General features: G+C 51.8%; 2 protein-coding genes across 5 annotated transcripts; both read left to right on the plus strand.

Moving 5' to 3' along the window:
* The first annotated feature begins 259 nt into the window (after window positions 1-259).
* Window positions 260-12,703, plus strand: SZRD1 (SUZ RNA binding domain containing 1). Of its 4 annotated transcripts, none has more exons than XM_082070070.1 (4): window positions 260-389; window positions 9,365-9,414; window positions 10,344-10,598; window positions 11,859-12,703. In XM_082070070.1, the coding sequence occupies exons 1-4, from the start codon at window positions 339-341 to the stop codon at window positions 11,959-11,961; spliced, it is 459 nt and encodes a 152-aa protein (XP_081926196.1). In that variant the 5' UTR covers window positions 260-338; the 3' UTR covers window positions 11,962-12,703. The 4 variants fall into 4 exon arrangements, with proteins under 4 accessions (XP_081926196.1, XP_081926198.1, XP_081926197.1 ...); XM_082070072.1 differs by having other exon boundaries at window positions 10,347-10,598; XM_082070071.1 differs by lacking the exon at window positions 260-389 and adding an exon at window positions 6,225-9,151 and having other exon boundaries at window positions 10,347-10,598.
* A 1,825-nt stretch (window positions 12,704-14,528) lies between these two features.
* On the plus strand, window positions 14,529-20,205 carry NECAP2 (NECAP endocytosis associated 2). The gene is made up of 8 exons (XM_082069917.1): window positions 14,529-14,687; window positions 15,759-15,859; window positions 15,968-16,072; window positions 16,518-16,599; window positions 17,353-17,461; window positions 18,624-18,792; window positions 18,937-19,015; window positions 19,287-20,205. Exons 1-8 carry the CDS (start codon window positions 14,581-14,583, stop codon window positions 19,333-19,335), a joined length of 801 nt encoding a protein of 266 aa, XP_081926043.1. The 5' UTR covers window positions 14,529-14,580; the 3' UTR covers window positions 19,336-20,205.
* Window positions 20,206-21,240: the final 1,035 nt, after the last annotated feature.

Consider the following 21,240-nt stretch of genomic DNA (forward strand, 5'->3'; position numbering starts at 1 on the left):
AACCACCAAACTGTTTGAGAGTGGAACTTTATGTACAGCTGGTGCGTTTTAGAGGTCGCTGACGCCTTTCGTGCTGTTGGGAAATGCTTTGAAACGCTCTGGAAATCGTCCTGTCCCCGTGGAAGTGTCACACGCACACACGCGTGGCTCTTCGGCGCGGTCCTCCCGCCCGCCAGGGGGCGCGGGGGGCGCCGCGTCCCTCCCGCTCCGCCGCACGTGGCCGCCCGCCGCGCCCCATGGCGCATGCGCTCTCCCGCCCTTTCCGCCGCGGGGCGCAGGCGCGGGGCGCGGCGGCGCATGCGCGGGGCGCGGGCTGGCGGCGGCCGAGGGGAATTAACATGGAAGATGAGGAGGTCGCCGAGAGCTGGGAGGAGGCGGCCGATAGCGGGGTGAGAGCGGCTGCTCGGAGCGGCGGGGGGAGACGGGGAGGGTGGTGCCGGCGGAGCGTGAGGCGGCGGGGGAGCTGCGGTGGGGCGCGGCGGGCGCGGAGCGCCTGCTAGGCCTCTTAAAGGGACCGCGGCATCGCTCGGCGTGGGGTGGCTCCAGCCCGGCCTCAGCGCCTCCTGGTCGTCTCCTCTTCATCTGTCGGTGCTGGGCTGCCTCAGGAAGCCGCTGCCTGCCTGTTCTTCTTCTCTCGGTGTCCAAACCCATTCTGTTTTCCCCCGGCTCTGTGGGGCTGTGGCCAGGGTGGCGGCGGCTGGTCAGTGCGGGTCGCAGCTGAGCCCAGAACAAAGCTCCTGCTTCCGGGGAGCGTGTGGTAGGTGCTGGGGGATGGTGGGCTCTTTGCTCCTTTTGCTGATGGGCTCCCACAAAACGTGTCTCCCCAGCATCACTTTAACCCTTATGAGGCCTCTGGGGAGAGGCTGCTGGGCTGCGTCTCCCAGGGTGTAGCATGGGAGTTGAGGGCTCACATCAAAAGCCCTTTCTTCACTTTGCTTAAGCCAAACATGTTTCTCCATTAGGACAAAACGTGGAAAGTCTCAGCGGGCTTTAGTGCAGTTGTAGCTGAAGTTCTTGCCTGCCTTTTATAGCTTGCTCCATAGCTGGCATTTTCATCACGTCTCTCATGCTGAGAGACTCTGAAGCACTTCTGCATGTTGTGCTTGCAAACTAACATCATTATTTTAGCAGGAGTGTGGGTGGATGATCTGTGGGTTATTCACAACAGCACGACAAGAGAAGGAAAACCGTCTCTGCCAGGCGAACTCCTTGTTTTAATAAATTCCGCGGGCTCGCTAACGATCAGAGGGCAGGAGGGCTTCGCGACAATGACTTGGTGAGGACGCCGAATTTGATTCTGGCCGGGAGATTGGGTTACAGCTGAACAGAGAGCGGGGAGCAAAATAAGAGCCTGTAACTCAACGCCCTCACCCGGCGCCGTGCAAGATGCCGGCGGGCGGCTGGCAGCCCAGCCCAGCGCTTGCCCTCTCCTCTTGCCAACACCGGGAGGCTGCAGACGCCGAAAGCCTCGCACTGGGCAGCAGAGTTAATTCCGGCGCTTGTTAAGTCCTTCCATGAAGGGACATGGCTTGTGTCCTGGGAGCTGATGATAGCTGCGGCCTTGAGTAATGGTTTAAAATTATAGGACTACGCAAAGCCCAGCCGTCGGTTGTCTTTCCTCTTTGTCCTTTCAGCTCGGGCCTTTTGGTTGTTCTTTTAAAGCCCTTAGGAGGAAAAAAATCTCTGTCACTTGTCCTTTTTTGTGTCCTTTTCCAGTCCAAACTGCTGAGAATTTGTTTTCATGAACTTGGTGGCGCATGTGCTGCTGAGCAGAGAGGAGCTGTCACCACGCTCACAGCTGCTTTTGCAGTTGTCGGGGTTTGAATGTCTGTAAAAGCAGTTGGAGCAGTGAGAAGAGCGAGCTGTCCGCCGCAGGAGTTCTTCTTAGGTAAAAGAAGAGACAGGAGGTGCCTTCTGGCATCCATTGCGGTTTAGAAAGGTCATTTTCAAAGGAAGGAGACCCTTTGCTGCTGCTGGCGGCCGCAGGAAGTGAAGAGCAAAGCGAGATGGAGCGGAGGAGAGTCCAACCTCAACCCAGCCTCGTCTTCCCTGGTGTTTTTTGTGGTCCGAATGGAGACTGGTGCAGTCAGGGACTGCAGGCTCCTGGTGCCGCTGCAGAAATCAAAGCTCCCAGACATGGGCAGGTGGAGAAAAGAGGAAGAGAGGGCAGCAAGGGTCTCCGCTGCAGAGCAGGTGGCGTGACTGACTTGCTTTTTAGAAGTTAAAAGAGATTTTGGGGCACACCTGCTCTTCTCTGCGCCTGAAACCCTTGTGCAGTCAGCAGACAGGTCTTTTGGTGAAGGTGCGAGAGGAAAAATGATGCGCAGGAAAAGCGTGTGAGCCGGCCTCGTCCTGTCACCGCGCAGGTTTTTTCTCTTAAGGATTTTCCTGTATTCTTTCACATTTATTTGGGATGGGAATAAGGTGGCACAAGACAGATCCCAATATAAAGGCTTGAGACATGACAACCCTGGTCAGCACTCAAGAGAAATATACAATAAAGTATTAACCATAAATGTAAGAGATATCAACAGATGCTCTTCTAACACTTCACACAGGTGAAAAGCTGAGTTGTTATTTTTTTAGACCCTTCAGCACAGCTCTGAGGAAACATGAGAAATGTAGCAGGACATCTGTGGTGGGTTTTTGAGAGACATTGCCTGGTTCTCTGCGTGTTGTTTTTTAATATTCCACCCAGAGGGTGTTTGTTAGGACAGAAAGGACACAGAAGTTTCAGCATTGGTCCTTGTTTTGGGTGTCAGGCTGCAAACTTCTACTGTACATCTTAAAGCAGGTGGTTCTTGGCAAGGGGCAGTTATGGGCTGACCAGAGATGCTGTGACCTGCTTGTAATGTTACCTCCTTTATCTCTTGTAGATCTACCCTCCAAAAATCTCATTAGGTTGAGGGAAAACCCCACCAAAATCCAACACAGATGTTCTGCTTTTGTTCTGTCAGTCAAGCAGCTGTAAAATAGATCCTCAAGTGTAATTTTTTTGGTCTTTAACGTGGCTTCTGTTTGTCTTTTTAGTTTTCTGTGTCATCAGAATTACCCAGTGCGGCTCCTTGGGTATGCGCCACCCCCTGAGTGACCATCTGCCAAGCAGATACCCTCAGCCCCGGAGCTTCACCCCATCCTGTGATGTTAATCGAGTTAGATCTGCGTTATCTATTTAAATCTTCAAAATGTCTGTGAAATGGGGAGGGTTTTGCTCGTTCCGTGAGTTACAGATGGAAAACAGAGCGAATCGTTTAAGTTACAAGGATCTAAACACCCCGGCTGGGTTAGTAAACACTTAATGCATGGCTCGTTTTAATTTTGTGTGGCTTTAGGAAGTGGGAAAGGTTTCTTTGTGACACCGACTCTATTTACCTGCTTAAACTAATAATTAAACATCAAGTTGGCAGCTGTGCCCCAAATTTGGAGCGGAAGGCTCCAGGGTCCCAGGTAATCCACTGCTCCGAATTTACACTTTCTTCTTGATTAGTAACTTATTTCAGGTCAGAATTTGTGTAGATAAAAATATTAATCTGGTAACCCGCAATAGTTTAAAAAAAGTCATCGCGTGTGTCTTTTATTTCCACTCCAGTTTACAGGGCAGGTAGTTCCACAGCCTCCTTGCTGGTGCTTAAAACTGAGCCTGCAGTGGTCCAGAGTCTAAGTCCGGGGGTTAGACTGCGCCTTGCTTCACTGATTGCCACCAGGAACGTGAAAAACCCCCCGATCTTCTGGTTACCGGGAAGATGTGAGCGGCCAGACATGGGTGACTGAACTTTGTCCCTTGTGCGTGGGGACGGGGATTGTCACCTGCTTGGTGAGGACCATTCCCCTGAGGTTTGCTGAAAAACACTTGTTTCCGTCGTCTCAAAATCAGTCGATGTGTGTGTGGCAGGGGGGGCTGCCCACGTGGTTCCACCCCCCGGCAAAGGCAGTTCACAGCCCGTGGAGGTCTTGTCTTGTGATTCTTTGAGTTGCTAAATATGAGCAAAGTACAGAGAAGTCAAAACCGAAATATTTCGGAGTGTGACGCCGTGACCTCCGTCCGCTGGTGACTTGTGCGATCGGAGGACGAGTGCTCGGGGTTTTGGACCCTGGAGGAAACCCGTAAGGATAAGCGCTGGGTTTTGGTGTCGGGAAGAAGGGCTGTGAGGATGGGGTTTGTGTTTTTTGTAAAACATTTACCAAATATTTACTTTTGGTGTTTGTAATTGGTCAAAAATAATCTTGAAACTGGGAAATTGAAGTTTTTCTTGTTGCCGCTCAGCATTGTGTAGGCAGAGGCAGTTTGCTGAGAAAAATGATGTTTGTAGGTTGGGAATGAACAGGTACCTTGATAACATGAAGTGAGCATCAGGTTGGGGATATTGCGGCCAGTTTTGCATCTGTGTTCTGTACCTGCTCTCGCAGACCTTGCTGGATGTGTTGATTGACCCCATGGGTGCGGAAGACAAGGGCGACCCTCTGGATTACAGAACGTACTGAAGCCTTCGCTAAATAACATAGAAATTAGAGATTTGTTTCTAGGTTTTACCCTTTATTTTTCTTCTAGAGCGTCTGTACGACCTGCGCGCCGCAGGAGATGCGAAAGGTGGGGCGGGAGAAGGATCTGCAGCTTCCCAAACGCTTTTGCCCCTCCATAAAATGTCCATGCTGAGAATACCGTGTGGCGCCTGCCAGCCGTGTTCCCAAAAATACTCTTCGTGTCTCGTTTCTCAATCTCCTGGCTGCCGAGAAGCTTTATCTACGTATGGGAGATGTAAACGCCAGCGCAGCTTAAAAGCATCCGTGGCTTTCTCGGGTACGGTCCGCTGCCAGGATTTAACGTAAGCAGAGTTAACGTGGAGAATTAATTAGTGGAGCAGTCTGATTCCCAATAGCCTGAGGAATTGGAATGTTTCAGTAATTAATAGAAGATTAATTTATCTTCCAGAGGAAAGCAATAGGTAGCTAATGAGCAGTCAGCTTAGAGAGAGCTTAGAATTATCTATTTCTGCACTTATTTTGTTTTCAGTGAGTTATCTGCAGCTGGACGTTGTTGTGTGCCCATTAACAGCTTTGGTAACCTCAGATGTTAAAATGTATAATTTTTCTGAAGAAGAGAACGTTAACCAGGCCTTGAAGTTTATCTCCTGTCCTTTAGAAAACGCCAGAGTATCTGTTGGCGCTTTTAATAAGCAGATGAGTCTTTGTTTTTAGCGCCAGTGTGGGAGGATGCAAGTCAAGGCTAAATTCCCTCTTTCTGGGCTTGATCTCACAGATTATTGGAGCGAGCAAGGGTAGAAGGTTGCATTTGGGAGTAATTGCTGGTAAATACATCAAAGAATGTTGGTTAATGGTTTTCTAGAGCTGCATATTTGGAATTTTATGGAGTATAGGAGAGCACAGCTGTATCAGTGACTATCCTGTGCTCTGGCAGGTCTCTCCTTTTGGAGGTAGAGGAGGAAATATCCTGTGAGCATAAGGGATTTGTAGGACGCCCAGTTGTGGTTGCTCACTAGACTTGAAATAAATAATAGGCAGTAGTTATCACGTTATTCCTTTCCCCTACCAGCAGAGCTTGGAGCTGCTGTTATTTAGTCTGTTTAGAGACTCTTTGCTGGCAACGATGTGCAGGATAATTTTTTATGTGTGTCCGACACGTTACAGTTATTCCAACAAAGTTTTTTAGACAATAGCTCGGTCTTTGCAGCCCCTGGAGAACCAGGTTTGCTTGGGAATGTGCGTAAACCCGACTCCATAGGGACAACCCTTCCCAAAGGGCATGTTTTTGGGGTGTTGGGGGAGCATCTATCTCCAGCTGACCAAAATTATCACTTATATCACTTATCTAGGCTGACAGATCAAGTTTGTGTCCTAGTGTCTGTGTCTAACTGCTTTCCAAGAGTTATTTTATTGATTTTTATTTTTTAAAATATATATATATATGTATTTATTTTTTAATGCATTGCTATTTTTCTCAGGGTTGAGGGTAGGAAGGATGACTGTGCTGGGGCTGGAGTTCAGTTTCCATTACATCCTCATCTACAAATGCAGCTTAAATGTCAAAGCACAGTGTCTTCTTCAGGCTGTTTGTTTGGGTCTTTTTTAGCATCTAGACATAATAGCACTAAAAATAGTTGTTTGAGATTCTTCACTAATCTTTGGGGAGGGTGTTTTGGGCAGGGGTGTAAACCAGACTTAGTTTTTGGTTAGATAAGTAAGTTTATTTGGGAAAGGAAAGCTCAGAGAGCCTCCTAAGGAGATTTAAAACTGGTTTTTGTTCGGCGTGACCTGCCCGGTGACTGGGGACGTGCGGCGCAATGTCCTCGGGTGCCAAAGGCGATCGCGCCGAGCTCGTGCCTTTGGGTTGTTGTAGCGCTTCTGGCACTTGTCCTCTAAGTCAGATCCTAATTTTATCTCCTTACCCACACAGCTCCAGGACAATGTGACACAGCAGCGGAAAGGGAATGACATCAGAAAACGAACAGATCTGTGCAGAGCAGCGGCAGGGGTATTTTTTATAATTAAGAATAAGCCCTGTCAAGGTGTTTCAGTGTCTCGAGCTTGTAAATGCGTGTGGTGTGATCCCCGTCCTGAAGTGTGGGCTGTGCCAGGCTGCTGCTGTCTCGGGTTGGTTTTGCAGGGTAATTAAAGGCCGCCCATTTTAATTATCTCTCTGTGTCCGAACACCTCCATACCTAAAAATCCCAAAGACCATAGTATTAAACACTGAGAGCTTGCAGTGCTTTGAAAATATGGGGTCAATCCTTGCGTTTAGAGGAAAACACAACGACTTCTAACACACCAAGAGGTGTGTGTGAGGCAGGAAGCTGCTTTTTTTACACCCATCACCCACTTTGAACGCAAAGACAAACGTTTTCTACCCAAGAGTTGAGTGGAGGCAGCTGGAACCCCCTCAGCAGCACCCAGAATTATGAGAATCACGTCAAACCAACTGTTTGGATGGGGTGAGAGTGATACGTGTGTATTTGGTGGAGATGATTGTTTTCTCTTATTCTGCCAGGATTTCTGTGTGTTTCGGAGAGTACAGAGTGGCTCTAAAACCATTGGTATTATAACTTGGAGGATATTTGAGCTCCAGGCACAGGCTGACTCTCGAGCCTGCACACAGTAGCCTGTGAACCAGGGTGATTACAGAGGAATGAGAGGCAAAAATATGAAGTATTTTGCAAGAAATGGTTTGCACAGGAGCAGGAAGGAGTGAAACTGGGACCGTAAAGGGCTCATTTGGGGCAGGGTGTCAAGACAGCAGCGTTAGAAGGATTCCTTAGAGTAATTTTGTGTGTTGGAACAAATTAAAGAGCTGTTTGGTGTGTTGTTTTTTTATCCTGATAGGGGAAGCCGCAGGTTCTGGCGTTGGCGGATGCCGTCAGAGGTAACCCGGCGTATGTGAGGGTGTGAAGGGCTGCCCGGCAGCGCTCGCTGGGACACTCATCTTAATTACAAGTGTTTTTCAGATACTGAGGTTGAACTGACGCTTTGCAATTACAGGATCTTGTCGTTGGATGTACAAACCGTGACTTTAGCCCCGGGACTGGCCTACGAAGCCACCAGGAATGCAGAAATGTGGCTTTTTGTTTCTTTCCTCTGCCAGGAAGGAGCATTAAGTGGTTCAGCGCCGTGGTTGTGACTCGAGCCACCTCCGTCGTCACTTCTCAGCGCCAAACACAAAGAGAAATGAGTTGAGATGCTTTTGAATGTGTTTCCCACCCTGTCTTCCTGTCGTCCCTCTGCCCCGTGCAGCCAAGTTGTTAATAAGTTATATTTAAGGAAGGCTCCTTCCAGGAGGCCCTGGGGAGGCATGGTTAACTCTTTGACTTTGAAAAAAGTGGTTTAAAGACTCTTCTATAGCAGGATATAACCCTTTCCCCTTAATTTGACTTTCATTGTTTGCCGCCAGCTGCTCGACGTCTCCGTCCTCGCTGGGATATCCGTTTCCCCGCTGCCGGCCGGCGGTTCCTCTGTCTCTGTGGAGGCAGCTGATGCTCATTTTTCCTCTCAAAGGAAACTGCAGGTGCGTTTGCCTTCAACACGAGGCTCTAGCTGCGAACCGACCTGCAGCTCAACGCCGCTGTCTCATTTTATTCTTACAAATCACCCCTCGCCTCCCAGTACAAGAGTTTGGTAGAAAATTCAACCTCCCACCCATTATTTATCATCCCCAAACTGCTCGTAACTGTCAATCCCGTGGGCTGTTGGCCCGTGGAGCCCCGTGACCGAGGGCAAACACCGTGGTTTGGTGTCTTGCAGCGACTTGTGTTCGTTCCCTGCTTACTGGGGCGTCAGGGAATTGCTGTGCAAACCAGTTTCTCTCCTGGGTTGTGCCCGCTGTGGTTTTTGACGGCTGGGGAGGCTCTGCTGGCAGCGAGCTCGCCGCATCGGTTCAACAAACCGGCCTGAAAACTGGAGCAGCTGCATCCTGCCAGAAGCTTGGAATTTCCTTTGGTATTGCCAGTTAACGGCTGGCAAAACTGGGGCATTCTCAGGTAGTTTTTATTTGCTGTTTCGGAGCCTCTTTTAACAGCATTAGCAGTTGGTGGGGATCTAAGGACACCAGCAAGGTTGGGGAAGGTTCCCTGAAGAGAGACTGAGGCTGAAAACTGGCTTAATTTCTCTGTTTAGCAAGGTATTTTCTGCGTAATCACACCAACTGCAAAACCTCAACACCTTTGCGAGCCCTGGGCAGAAGTTGACATGCTTAAAGCCACGCGTTCTGGGATGATTAATCCCTCTTTGGGCTGATGGATGACTCGGCAGCTGCGTTGCAAAAGGAAGGAGAAGCGCAATAAGGCTCCGCTCTGCTCCGCCGAGTCCTCGGGTGCATTTTGGGCAGGGCAGGGACTTCTTTTAAATGATTTCTTTACGAAGGAGGGTTATTGCACCAAGCAGCAGGAATGCAAACCTGCCGGCTAGTCTTCCAATTGCCCGCAGGCTCTGGGGCTGAGCTGAAATCAAGCGTGTAGCTCGATGTGAATTGCACCGACCGCTGCTGCTTCTCTGCCTGAGATGTTTGGCGCCGGCTCTGGGAGCCTCTTGCTGCTTATTCCTGTGGCTTTTTACCCTTAAACGAGTTTTCTTGCCCGCCAAAAAATAAAAGATGAGCGCTTCGCAGCTGCCCTCTCATCGTGATACGTCAAATCCACAACCCGCTGTAGGTTTATTATAATAATGTCGTGGTGGATTCACTTCTCTTGTTCCCGATCTGCAAGTCATCCCCTGATGGAGACGCACACGCTCTCGCTGCCCCTTTGTAGCACCGCTGTGCGCAACAGTGGGACTCGATGTGTGCGCAGACGGGCTCAAACTCCAAGACAAGCCTTCAGGTTTTGATTTTGATTTTGATTTTTCTCTCCTTCTTTTGTAGGAGATAGACAGACGGTTGGAAAAGAAGCTGAAGATCACGCAGAAAGAAAGGTAACGCTGCGCTTTTTTGGGAAAAAAAAACTTTTCTTCCTGAGGTGCTGTTGGACATCCGAAGGCCCAGGGAGCGGGAAAAGTGGGGAAACAGCTTCAAACTGAGCAGAAAATGCTGGGTTTGCGTTCAGAAATAGGGAATCTCTGTAATCATGCCACTAGATGGCCCTTTCCATCCATAGCAGGGCAGTGAAAAGCTTCGTGAGAGCGATTTTGTTTCAGAGCCTGGACGTAGCTACGGAGGAGCAGTTTAAGAAGAAGACGCTCAAGAAATGGATGAGTCAGGTCATTCCAGTTCACGGCCCTAAATTGACTCACCGTCTCTTGCATCAGTCACATTTTCTTTTCCTGCTTCCTCTGGGTAGGGGCAGGGGTGTGTGTGTTATTGTGTCCCAGCACAAATATTTCTAATTGCTTCTGACAAGTCTTTTTTAAAATGTTTAAATTGTTTTATTCTTAGTAGACCACTTAAAGAGTCCTGGTGTTATTTCTCTGGGATTCCCGCACAGAGAAGGGACCATAAACTAATTCACATGGTGAGACGGGGGCTGAGACTGGCTCTGAGGAGTGGAAAGCCGGGTATCCCGGTGAGAGGAATCCAAAAAGTGCGTGCAGGGAATGAAATCAAGGTGTTTATACCGATATCTTCAAATAGAAGCACTAAAACTTGTGCTCAGTGTTGGCTTCTCTCTCCTTTGGTTGAGTTTAAAGATGTCAAATGCAGCAGGGACTGGTTTTCTGTCCCTTGCTGAGCAAAACCCGTCCGCTGCTCTAGTTTAGGGTTACAATCATAATGAGGTCTTTAATTATTCCAGGCAGACTCTTAATCACGGAGATGACATCTGGCTGGGAGGAATTCGCACGCAGAGCGAAAAACACGCTGTAGCAAACCAAGCACCAATTTTTATTTCTATTTTTCTTTTCAACAGTAGAAAATCCAAATCTCCTCCTAAAGTGCCCATCGTGATCCAGGACGACAGCCTCACCGCGGGTCCCCCGCCACAGATCCGCATCCTGAAGCGGCCGACGACCAACGGCGTGCTCAGCAACCCCCACTCCGCCAGCAGACCCGCCTTCCCCGTCAAATCCCTGGCGCAGAGGGAGGCCGAGTACGCGGAAGCCAGGAAACGAATCCTGGGCAGCGCCAGCCCCGAAGAAGAGCAGGAGAAACCCATCCTAGACCGGTGAGAAACTCGGTTTATTGAGGCAAGGGCGGCATTTTCGTGCCGCAGCATCTATGTGTGCGCTCCTTGCCAACACCTTCACAGAATCGCAGAATGTCAGGGGTTGGAAGGGACCTGGAAAGCTCATCCAGTGCAATCCCCCCATGGAGCAGGAACACCCAGCTGAGGTTACACAGGAAGGTGTCCAGGCGGGTTGGAATGTCTGCAGAGAAGGAGACTCCACAACCCCCCTGGGCAGCCTGGGCCAGGCTCTGCCACCCTCACCAGGAACAAGTTTCTTTTCATCTCTAAGTCGAACCTCCTGTGTTCCAGTTTGCACCCATTGCCCCTTGTCCTGTCACTGGTTGTCAGCGAGAAGAGCCTGGCTCCATCCTCCTGACACTCCCCCTTTCCATCTTGATCCCCATGAATGAGTCCCCCCTCAGTGTCCTCTTGTCCAGCTCCAGAGCCCCAGCTCCCTCAGCCTTTCCTCACACGGGAGATGCTCCACTCCCTTCAGCATCTTTGTTGCCCTGCGCTGGACTCTCTCCAGCAGTTCCCTGTCCTTCTTCCTTGTCAGAAGGAGGAGGACGAGCTCCTTGAAAAGTAAAACGAGGAGGAAGGAGAGCTTTGTTAGTGAGCAGGGCAGCATAAATCTTAAATTTATGTGGGTTAAAGGAAGTGCAAGTGCCTGATGAGGCTGTAAAGGTTATTTTAGGCCCTTGGAAGAGCATGATGGAGTATTGAGAAGATTGTGGGCAAGTAGGGTTGGCATGCCAGGGCCGCGTCCTCGTCTTTTGTGAAGTTTTTGACTTAAGGGAGCTGCCATGAGCTTAAGCATTCTGAAATCTTATACGTAAGGAGGAATGTGTGACGCTGACGGTGACGAAACGTTGGCCCACGTTGGCCAGAGAGGTGGTTGGATGAACCATCCCTGGAGACATCCCAGGCCAGGCTGGACGGGGCTCTGAGCAACCTGAGCTGGTGAAGATGTCCCTGCTCATGGCAGGGGTGGCACTGGAGGAGCTCTGAAGGTCCCTTCAACCCCAAATATATGATTATTTTATGACTTTTTAACTGATGTGGGTTATTTGAAGGCGCTGCACTCACCCTTTTATTCGCAGCATGAGTCTTGACGACTCTTCAGAAAGAAATAAAGCTCTAGTTTGATTTCGGTCACAGTTCCCATCCAGCGGAGCGACGTGTGACGATTACGCCGTGTCTGTGACCTCCCCCGGTGCCAGATACAGGATGATTTGTCCCTGTCCTCTCTCCTCGCAGGCCGCCGAGGCTCTCCCAGCCCGAGGACACCCGACAGCCCAACAATGTCATCAGGCAACCGCTGGGTCCCGACGGCTCCCAGGGCTTCAAACAACGCCGATAAACCGCTGGCCGGAGATGCCGCCGTGCAAGGCAGGGTCCCCCCCGCCACGGCTCGCGCCGCCGTGCCGGACAAACGGACACAGAGCAAAGGGAACGACTCAATTTAATTGCACTGTGACCCCCTTTTTGCTCTGCCCACTGTGACCTTCAACCCCAGGCACTGTGACCTCCCCCTCACCACCCACTGTGACCCCCCCAAGGGCTTGTCCCCGCGGCGCTGGAAAAGGGGACGACGAGGGGGTTTTTTTGGGGTGGGGGCGGTTTTAACGGACTCGGAGGGGCGCAGCGAGTCGCGCGTGCGCCGCTCGGGTTGAAGCTACCGCCAGCAATAATGTTTGTTGTACTCGGAACGTGGGATTTAAGGAGAAAAAAAGCAAAAGAAATGGGAATTCTCCCCAGACGCGCGTGTTGTCCGCATCGCTTTAGAGCAAGTTCTGTTTCAAAGGATCTCTTTTTATTTTATTTGTTTGTTTTCTGGTTTGTTTTCTGTATATCAGATCAACAGAGTGCATGGGAAGGGTTTTAACTCTTTGGTTTTAATTGAGAAGAGGTAGTTAAGTGTTGGAAAAAGAGTGTTTTTCCCACAAATTTCTGCGATTTTTCTGGCTCGGGTTCAGCAAACTCTCACTTTTCCTTCTCGTGGAAGCGACCTGCATCTCCTCGTTTCCCTCTCGCACCCGTGAAAACTTGGCTGGTATTTTCTGCTGACTTGGAGGAAAAGCTTAAAATCCACTGTTTTTTAAGGTTTTGTTTTGTTTTGTTTGGATTTGGGGAGAAGGGAACGTGGATGGATCCCGTGAAAACGCGCCGCGGTCGCTGTTTGTGGCCGAGAGCGAACCTGGCGGCGAAGAATTAGGAGGAGAACAGGGCGCCGCTCCGCAGAACAAATCCGTGGGGAGAGTCCCGACGCTAACGACGGCTTAACGATCCGCTCGGTCACGGTACGAGCTGCGTTCGCCTCCTGAAACCGCAGAGATCGAGAGCAAAACCCGGCGTTGGATAAATTTGGGGTGATTTCCCCCGCTGTGAGGCTTCAGGGATGGGATTTTCCTCCTCTGGCTCCCAGGAAGAGGCTGGTGACCCTCGAAAACATGGATGTTTTCCCCCGGATGAAGCTGACCTACCTTAATATCGCTTAATATCAGGGGATTTGATGAACACTAAACGCTCTCCTTGGAGGAGATGGCACCAGAAAACGGTTTCTGGTTCTTCCGTACGGCTGCAGCCCCTCAGTTGTCAGTAGGTTCAAGGGTAAACGAGCAAATCTCGACGTCTTCGACACGCAGGGAAGCGACCGTACAGAATAAGACGTGTGTGCAAATACGGCTTAAAAAACCCCAAATACCGGTAAAAATAAAACTACCTGTGTATAAAAAGAAGCCGCTAGAGCGTTAATTAGCTAATTAAAGCTGGTTAAAGCACTGAGGATGGTTGTGAGTGGGGATGGGTGGGCGGATGACTCCTGGGTGTCCCCAACCCTGGCGCTTTTTTTGGAGGGGGCTCTTATTTATCCCCCAGGGGGGTAAATTGGGGGGAGCGGGCGGGGAGCGAGACATCAGCAATAACCCTCGTCACCGCGCCTTTCCTTAATTATCACTGAAAACAGCTTTTATCGGCCAAAAACAACCCCCCGAATCCACCCGCTTCCTGGTGTAGCTGGACAGTGTTAAAGTTGCCGCCATCTCCGGCACCGAGATCTCCATTTCTGGCACCGAAATATCGATTTCTGACACTGAAATCTTCATTTCCCGCACCAAAATCTCCATTTTCGGCACCGAAATCTCCGTCCCGGTGAGCAGGACGCGTTTCGCCCGCGGGCAGGGCCTGGCGCCGCTCCTGCCCCTTTGGCCCGGGAGAAGCGGAGGAGAAACACGGTACCGCGTGTTTTCACCCCAAAACGATGCGCCGCAGAGAAAACGTTTTATAAATTGTATTTTAAATAAATGTCTTTAAACTTTTAACGGCTTTTTGCTTCCTTTATGCCCCGTCTCTCCCAGGGGCTGCCTCAAGAGGGATGTTTTGGTGGCAGCTTAAGATCCAAATGGGAGTTTATCCTTAAAAATGCCTCAGGAAGGTAAAATCTGGGAGCGTTTGGCTCTAATCGTGCCAGTATTTACCCAAAAAGGGGAAATTTTCCCCCATTTTTAGGCTCACTAGAGAGATGTAGTCCGAGGAGGGTGGGAAGTGGCAGCGCTCAGGGGAGATGTGGGTTTTATTTTGTTTTAGTTTATTATTTATTATTATTTTTTTGGCAATATGCTTGCTTTGCTGCTCCTGTATTGTGCTCTATAACCCCCCCAAAAGGTGGGCAGAGACTGTCGGGGTGCATCCAACTGAGGTGAGGAGTCAGGGTGCGCTGGAAGCTCCCGCAGGCGCCGACTCCCTCTTAATTCTCATTTTTAATATACTTTTAAAACTGTGAAATAAGGAAATAAAAGTGAATTTTAGTGACTATCGTCCTGCAGCGGACCCTCCTACCCGCCAGGGGGCGCTGCGGGCAGCGAGTGCCAAAACGCCTCTATTCCCTTCCGCCGCTCCCGGGGAAAGGGGGCGGGACCATAGAGACGGGCGGTACCATCGAGGCGGGGGCCAGAGCGGCGGCGGGCGGAGTTCCGCCGCGATGGCGGCCATGGCGGCGGAGGAGGAGGAATACGAGGCGGTTCTGTGCGTGAAACCGGCGGTTCACGTTTACCGGCTGCCGCCGCGGGCCTCCAATCGCGGCTACAGGTGAGGGCTGCGCCTCTCCCGCGGGGCCTGTCCCGCTTGGGGGGTGTTTCTGCCCCGCTTGGGACTGCATGGCGGCGGTTCCCTCCCTCAAACAGGGTCTGACATGGGGGGTTTGACATCTCCCCGTGGGGTCCCCGCACCCTGGGGTGTTTGCGTCCCCTCCCCACAGGGTGTGCGGGGCCAGCGAGGTCTGGAGCGAGTGGAGAGAAGGGAACGGAGCTGGTGAGGGGCTGGAGCACAAGTGTGATGGAGCGGCTGAGGGACCTGGGGGGTTCAGCTGGAGAACAGGAGCTGAGGGGAGACCTTCTGATCTCTGAACTGCCTGAAAGGAGCTTGGAGCCAGGGGGGTCGGGCTCTGCTCCCCAGGAACAAGCGCCAGGAGCAGAGGAAACGGCCTCAAGTTGTGCCAGGGGAGGTTGAGGGTGGATATGGGAACAATTTCTTCCCCAAAGGGCTGTGGGGCATTGGAACAGGCTGCCCAGGGCAGTGCTGGAGTCACCATCCCTGGAGGGTTGGACAGACGGACATGAGGTTCTCAGGACATGGGGCAGGGACAGGGCTGGGTTATGGTTGGACTTGCTGATCTTGAGGGGCTTTTCTAACCAAAATGGTTCTGTGATCTCTGCCCCCTATCCCGGCCCCCAGCAGGGTTTCCCCATTCCCCCCGTGTTTTGGGGCTCCTCTCCCATCAGTCCAGACCAAAGGCTGCTGTGGCACAGCCAGGCTGTAGCTGACACAGCTCAGCACCTCTCACAATCTGCTTTCGAGTTGGAGATTCCGTGGAAAGGGAAGTGAAACCTCTTGTGCAATTCTTGCCCGCTCCCCTCTGGGACCTCACGCCTGGTTTTGCAGGGGGCCTGACTGGTTTGGGGTGGAACGAGAGACATCGTGACAAATCCACCTTCTTCTATAGCGAGCGCAGGTGCAAGCGGGTTCTTGTGGTACTGTTAATGAGGGAAGTCGAGCAAACAAGCTCTGTGACATGTTACAGGGACATTAAAATAGATCAGTGGCCTTGTCTGGAGCATGAGAGGCGGCTCAGACCTCGGTCGCCGTTTCCTCTTTCTCCAGAGCTGCAGAGTGGCAGCTGGACCAGCCGGCATGGAGCGGGAGGCTGCGCATCACAGCCAAGGGCAAGGTCGCCTTCATCAAGCTGGAGGACAAGACCTCGGGTAAGGAGGAGGAGGACGGAAGCGACAGCCCCTTCGGGGGGAGGAAGACGATGCAGAGACGCTGTGCTCTGCTCTTAACCCGCTCTCGTTTCTCTTTTTTTCTCTCAGGGGAACTTTTTGCCCAGGCACCGGTGGAGCAGTTCCCCGGCATCGCTGTTGAGAGCGTCACCGACTCCAGCCGATATTTCGTCATCCGCATCGAGGATGGGAACGGTACGTCTGGATACGCTGGGGGAATCACCTCAGAAGGTCTTCAGTGCCCTTGCTGCTCTGATCTGTGAAGGATTCTCGCTTTCAAGGGCTAAATATTCCCTGCATATGGAGGCAAAGGGGTGAATTATTTCACTGCCAGGCACCAGCCTCACTCTGTCCTTCACTGGGAGTAGAAGCAGCTTGATTTTGCTGCTTGGTGTTAGTGTGAGGACACCTCTGTATGAACAATTGTCACCGTGACGCCGACTTCTGCTTTGACTCGCTTATATTAATTTAAAAACTGGTTTTACTAAGCCTGTACTTGCACCCAACAAGCTGAAGGTTTCTTCAGTCCCATATCTGAGTCTCGGGAGGAGGCGTCAGGCTAGAGGGTGTGCGGGATGGGGCGTCCCCTTCCCCTTCCTCCAGTGCTTTGCGATTCCAGCCCTTCCTCCTCCTTCCGCAGGCCGCCGAGCTTTCATCGGAGTCGGCTTTGTCGACCGAGGGGACGCTTTTGACTTCAACGTGGCTCTCCAGGACCATTTTAAGTGAGTTTTTGCTTCTCCCTGTGTCCTGTTGGCTCAATTTTCTTTTTCTTGTGGCTGGGGGAGAGGAAGCTGCGAGCTCCTGTCGCGTGTGAGCAGGCAAACGTGGTGTGAAGAGGCAGAAATGCCCATTTCTCTGCGCAGCCTTTGCACAGGCAGCTCTGCTTTGCTTAGGTATTTCCCAACAGGCTCACAAACCGGGCTTTCCAGTCCAAAATTTAGCAAATTCCTTAATTCCTTTTAATTTCTTCACATGCCACCGCTAAGGGGCTGCTCCTGAGGGGCTGGGATGCTGCTGTTGGTTGGAATCATAGAATTGTTTTGGTTGGAAAAGCCCCTCAAGACCATAGAGTCCAGCTGTTCCCCACCCTGTCCCTGCCCCATGTCCTGAGAACCTCATGTCCGTCTGTCCAGCCCTCCAGGGATGGTGACTCCAGCACTGCCCTGGGCAGCCTGTTCCAATGCCCCACAGCCCTTTGGGGAAGAAATTGTTCCCCAGATCCAACCTCAACCTCCCCTGGCGCAACTTGAGGCCGTTTCCTCTGCTCCTGGCGCTTGTTCCTGGGAAGCAGAGACCACGAATCATCCCCTAGCACTGCCCATAGCACGTTGCTCTGTCTGGTGAGCTCTCAGCTCATATTGAGCACCTTTAAATATTTGCTGCCAGGTTGAGGGGCTGATCTGGGGCAGGATTTGTCCGGCGGAGCCTCAGGCCAGTGGTTGATGTCTCCTTTTTAACGTATTTAATCCCCGCAGGTGGGTGAGGCAGCAGAGCGAGCTGGCCAGACAGGCTGACAACCCCGAGCAGGGACCCAAACTGGATTTGGGCTTCAAGGAGGGACAAACCATCAAACTCAACATCGCGGTGAGGGATTTTTTCCAGCTTTTTTCTGTTCTTTTTCATGCATTTCGCGTGCGTGGCTCAAGAGGAAGCGGCAGCTTTTCCCTGAAATCCCCGTGCAGGGGGGAGCCCGGCGCAGAGCTCATGATGTGCAGAGCGTTTTTTTCAGTTCCTGGTTACAGAACCGGGTTTGTGGTGGGGATTTGCAGGTAAAAAACATCCTCAGTTTGACCATTTTTGCTGCACCAGCACCAAGACATCACAGCGCGGCGGGTGTTTTTTCCGCAAAATAAAGTGATTTGGCTTCGTGTGAGCCGCAGCTGGGAGGAGTCACAGAATCCCAGAGTGTCAGGGATTGGAAGGGCCCTGGAAAGCTCATCCAGGTCAATCCCCCCATGGAGCAGGAACACCCAGATGAGGTTACACAGGAAGGTGTCCAGGCGGGTTGGAATGTCTGCACAGAAGGAGACTCCACAACCCCCCTGGGCAGCCTGGGCCAGGCTCTGCCACCCTCACCGGGAACAAGTTTCTTCTCAAATTTAAGTGGAACCTCCTGTGTTCCAGTTTGCACCCATTGCCCCTTGTCCTGTCACTGGTTGTCACCCAGAAGAGCCTGGCTCCATCCTCCTGACACTCACCCTTTAGATATCTGTAAACATTAATGAGGTCACCCCTCAGTCTCCTCTTGTCCAGCTCCAGAGCCCCAGCTCCCTCAGCCTTTCCTCACACGGGAGATGCTCCACTCCCTCCAGCATCTTGGTGGCTGCGCTGGACTCTCTCCAGCAGTTCCCTGTCCTGCTGGAACTGAGGGGCCACAGCTGGACACAAGATTCCAGGTGTGGTCTCCCCAGGGCAGAGCAGAGGGGCAGGAGAACCTCTCTGACCTACTGACCACCCCCTTCTAACCCACCCCAGGTCCCATTGGCTTCCTGGCCACAAGGGCCCAGTGCTGGCTCATGGTCACCCTGCTGTCCCCAGGACCCCCAGGTCCCTTTCCCCTTCGCTGCTCTCTAACAGGTCATTCCCCAACTTACACTGGAACCTGGGGTTGTTCCTGCCCAGATTCAAGACTCTACACTTGCCCTTGTTCTATTTCATTAAATTTTTCCCTGCCCAAGTCTCCAGCCTGTCCAGGTCTCCAGCTCTGGATTTAAACCTCGTACCACCCACATTTCCCTCCTTGCAGAATATGAAGAAAAAAGAAGGAGCGACGGGGAACACCAGACCACGTCCCACGGGTTTCGGGGGCCTGAACTTGCTCCCACCACCCCCAGGGGGAAAATCTGCGTCGGTTTGTCCAGCCGGAGAGCATCCGTCTTCACTTTCTGCCCCACTCCCGGGCACCCCCATCACAGGTCTGTGGTCACGCAGTGACAGCCCTAAAGCTTTTTAGACTCGGTTTTATCCATGAAAATTGGGAAAACAGAGTGGGGAATCTGGGAATAAGAGTAGGAAATAACTCCTGGTGTTTGTGTTTGGTGTTTTCTGGCTGCCGACAGACGCCCTCCTGGCCTGGCCACAACCCGCCGCAGCTCCCGCCGCCGCCGACGTCTGGGGAGACTTCGCCAAAGCTTCGGGGTGAGACCACGTGGGGTTTGTGTGTGGTTAGAACCCCCCATCTGCACCAAATCCTGCTGGTTTTCCTGAAAACCCCCGCTGGGGTGGGGGTATCGCTCCGTCCAAACGCCCTTTGGGGATTTAAAAGTTGCTCTGACACAAGTTCCCCACATTTGCAGGTCAGCAGGGTGACCCTAGCACCCCCATTTTTGCTGCCCAGCTCCCTCCTCACGTCCCACAGCCCATTCTAGTCTCTAAAACCTCTTTTTTGCCTTGTTTTTCCCCTCCCCAGGTCGAATTCTAACCAGACTCAGGCAAACACGGGCTGGGTCCAGTTCTAACCCGGCTACTGGGATCAGCGCAATTCCCTCAGGACCAAAGCGGGGGCGCGGGGACACCCTTAAATCCCCCCTCACGCATCGAAATGCTGAAATAAATGCTGGAGAACAACCAAAACGTGCCTTAAAACACTCCACACCAGCACCCTCCGCGGTGGGGGCGTTTTATTGTCCACCTGGAGCGCAGCAAAACCTCCGAGGCTTCACCTTTCTGCAATAAAACCCCCATCAGCTTCATCACCTCCTGTTAATAACGAGCGGGAGGCCTCTCGCTCGCAGCGCTGCCCCAATTTAAGGTAATTTTGGTAAAATTGTATACAATTAGAGCCTCCTCGGAGTCTTTTCTTCTTGCTTCTCACATATTGGGGCTGGATAAATCCTCTTGTCGGTGGGAGCGTCCTCCTGGAGAACATCTCACCTGCACAATCCAACCAACACCACGCTCAACATCACCCCGATTTTATTCGAGGCGTTTAAACATAAATCATGGGAGGTGAGGAGCTGAACCGCTGCCTTTCGATGCTGAAATTCCTCATGTTTTTTACTCCGGGAAGAGTTTTTTCACCTCTATTTTGAAGCCAGAATTTTTCTACTTATTTCCACGGACGTTTAATGAAGCGATTGAAGCCACGAAGGACAGAACGGAGTCGGTGTCTGACAGAGCTGCGCTTGAGATTCCTCTTTAAATAGAAATATTTTCTTACCTATTTATATTAATGCCTTTCAGTGCACAGAATCCCGCTTATTTTTTTTTATTTCTCAGCACCTCTGCTTTTTATTATTTCCATTTCCCAACGGGATGAGGAGTATTTGTGTTTCAGGTGAGAGCTGCAACACTTCCAGACGAGCAATAAAATGGGTTTTGGTGCCAAATGTGGTTTATTTTACCCCCAGCACAGGCGCGGAGGGGCCGGGACAGGTCTGAAAAGCGGTTTTGTGGGTTTTTAACCCTCCTGGCCGGTGTCGAGGAGACGGGTGGCGAAGCACAACAGACGCATGTTGCTTAGCGAGAGGCTCTACGGGGCATGAAGGACCCGGGGAGGGGACGGTAAGGACAGAAATGGGGCGAAAAAGCCGATTTCTTTCAATTTCTGGAGCCTGGGAGGGGGCTGGAGGCAGCTCCGCTTGTGCTGATTGATCCAAGGAGCCATAAATTCTTCATTTCCCCCCTTTGCCATTAATTTGCGGCTCTTTGGGGGAGGAAGGTGAGTTGCTGGAGGCAGGTTTGGGGTGACAGTGGTGGGTGGGACCCCCCGTTTATTCGCCCCTCCCTGCAACAGCACAAGGAATTTTTGGCTTGAATTATGGATATTCCAGCAGCTTTTCCTGCCAGGGTGGGGGCCAAAAGCCCTTAATTACCCCAGGGTAAGATTTGTTGCCCCAGGGGGTAAAATTTGTTGCCCTAGGGGGTAAAATCTGTTGCCCCAGCTCCGTCCCATGGGGGTTTAACCCACCCCAGGACGCTCCTCCCAGGAGCTTTTCATGCCAGAGCAAACCCCTGGGCGTTAATGAGCTTAACGAGAGCCAGGATTTAACGAAAGGGCCAGTTGACTCTCGCCAAGAAGCTCCTTTCCCCGGCGGAACCAGGACCGTCCTGCCCGGGGGGGCCAAGCGCTGCAAAGTAAGGACATTTCCCCCCATTTTGGGCACGGGGAAGCGGTGGAAATTGCTATTTTTTAACGTTTTCCTTTATTTTTCCTCATTCCTCTCTCCCCAAGAATCGGTTGTTTCGATTTGCAAAGCCCTGGTTTTATTCACAAAGCCCTGCTTGGCAAGGGGGGGGAATATTCAGTGGTATTTTTGGGGGGTGAGTGATAAACGCGGCCGCTCGTGGTGTCACCGGAGGCATCGGGGACCCCCGAGGTGACCAGGAAGAGGAGGGTCCCCGCTCCCGCCGTCACGCAGGGA

This window comes from Streptopelia decaocto (assembly GCF_964273445.1).
Source record: "Streptopelia decaocto genome assembly, chromosome: 20".
NCBI classification, from domain to species: domain Eukaryota; kingdom Metazoa; phylum Chordata; class Aves; order Columbiformes; family Columbidae; genus Streptopelia; species Streptopelia decaocto.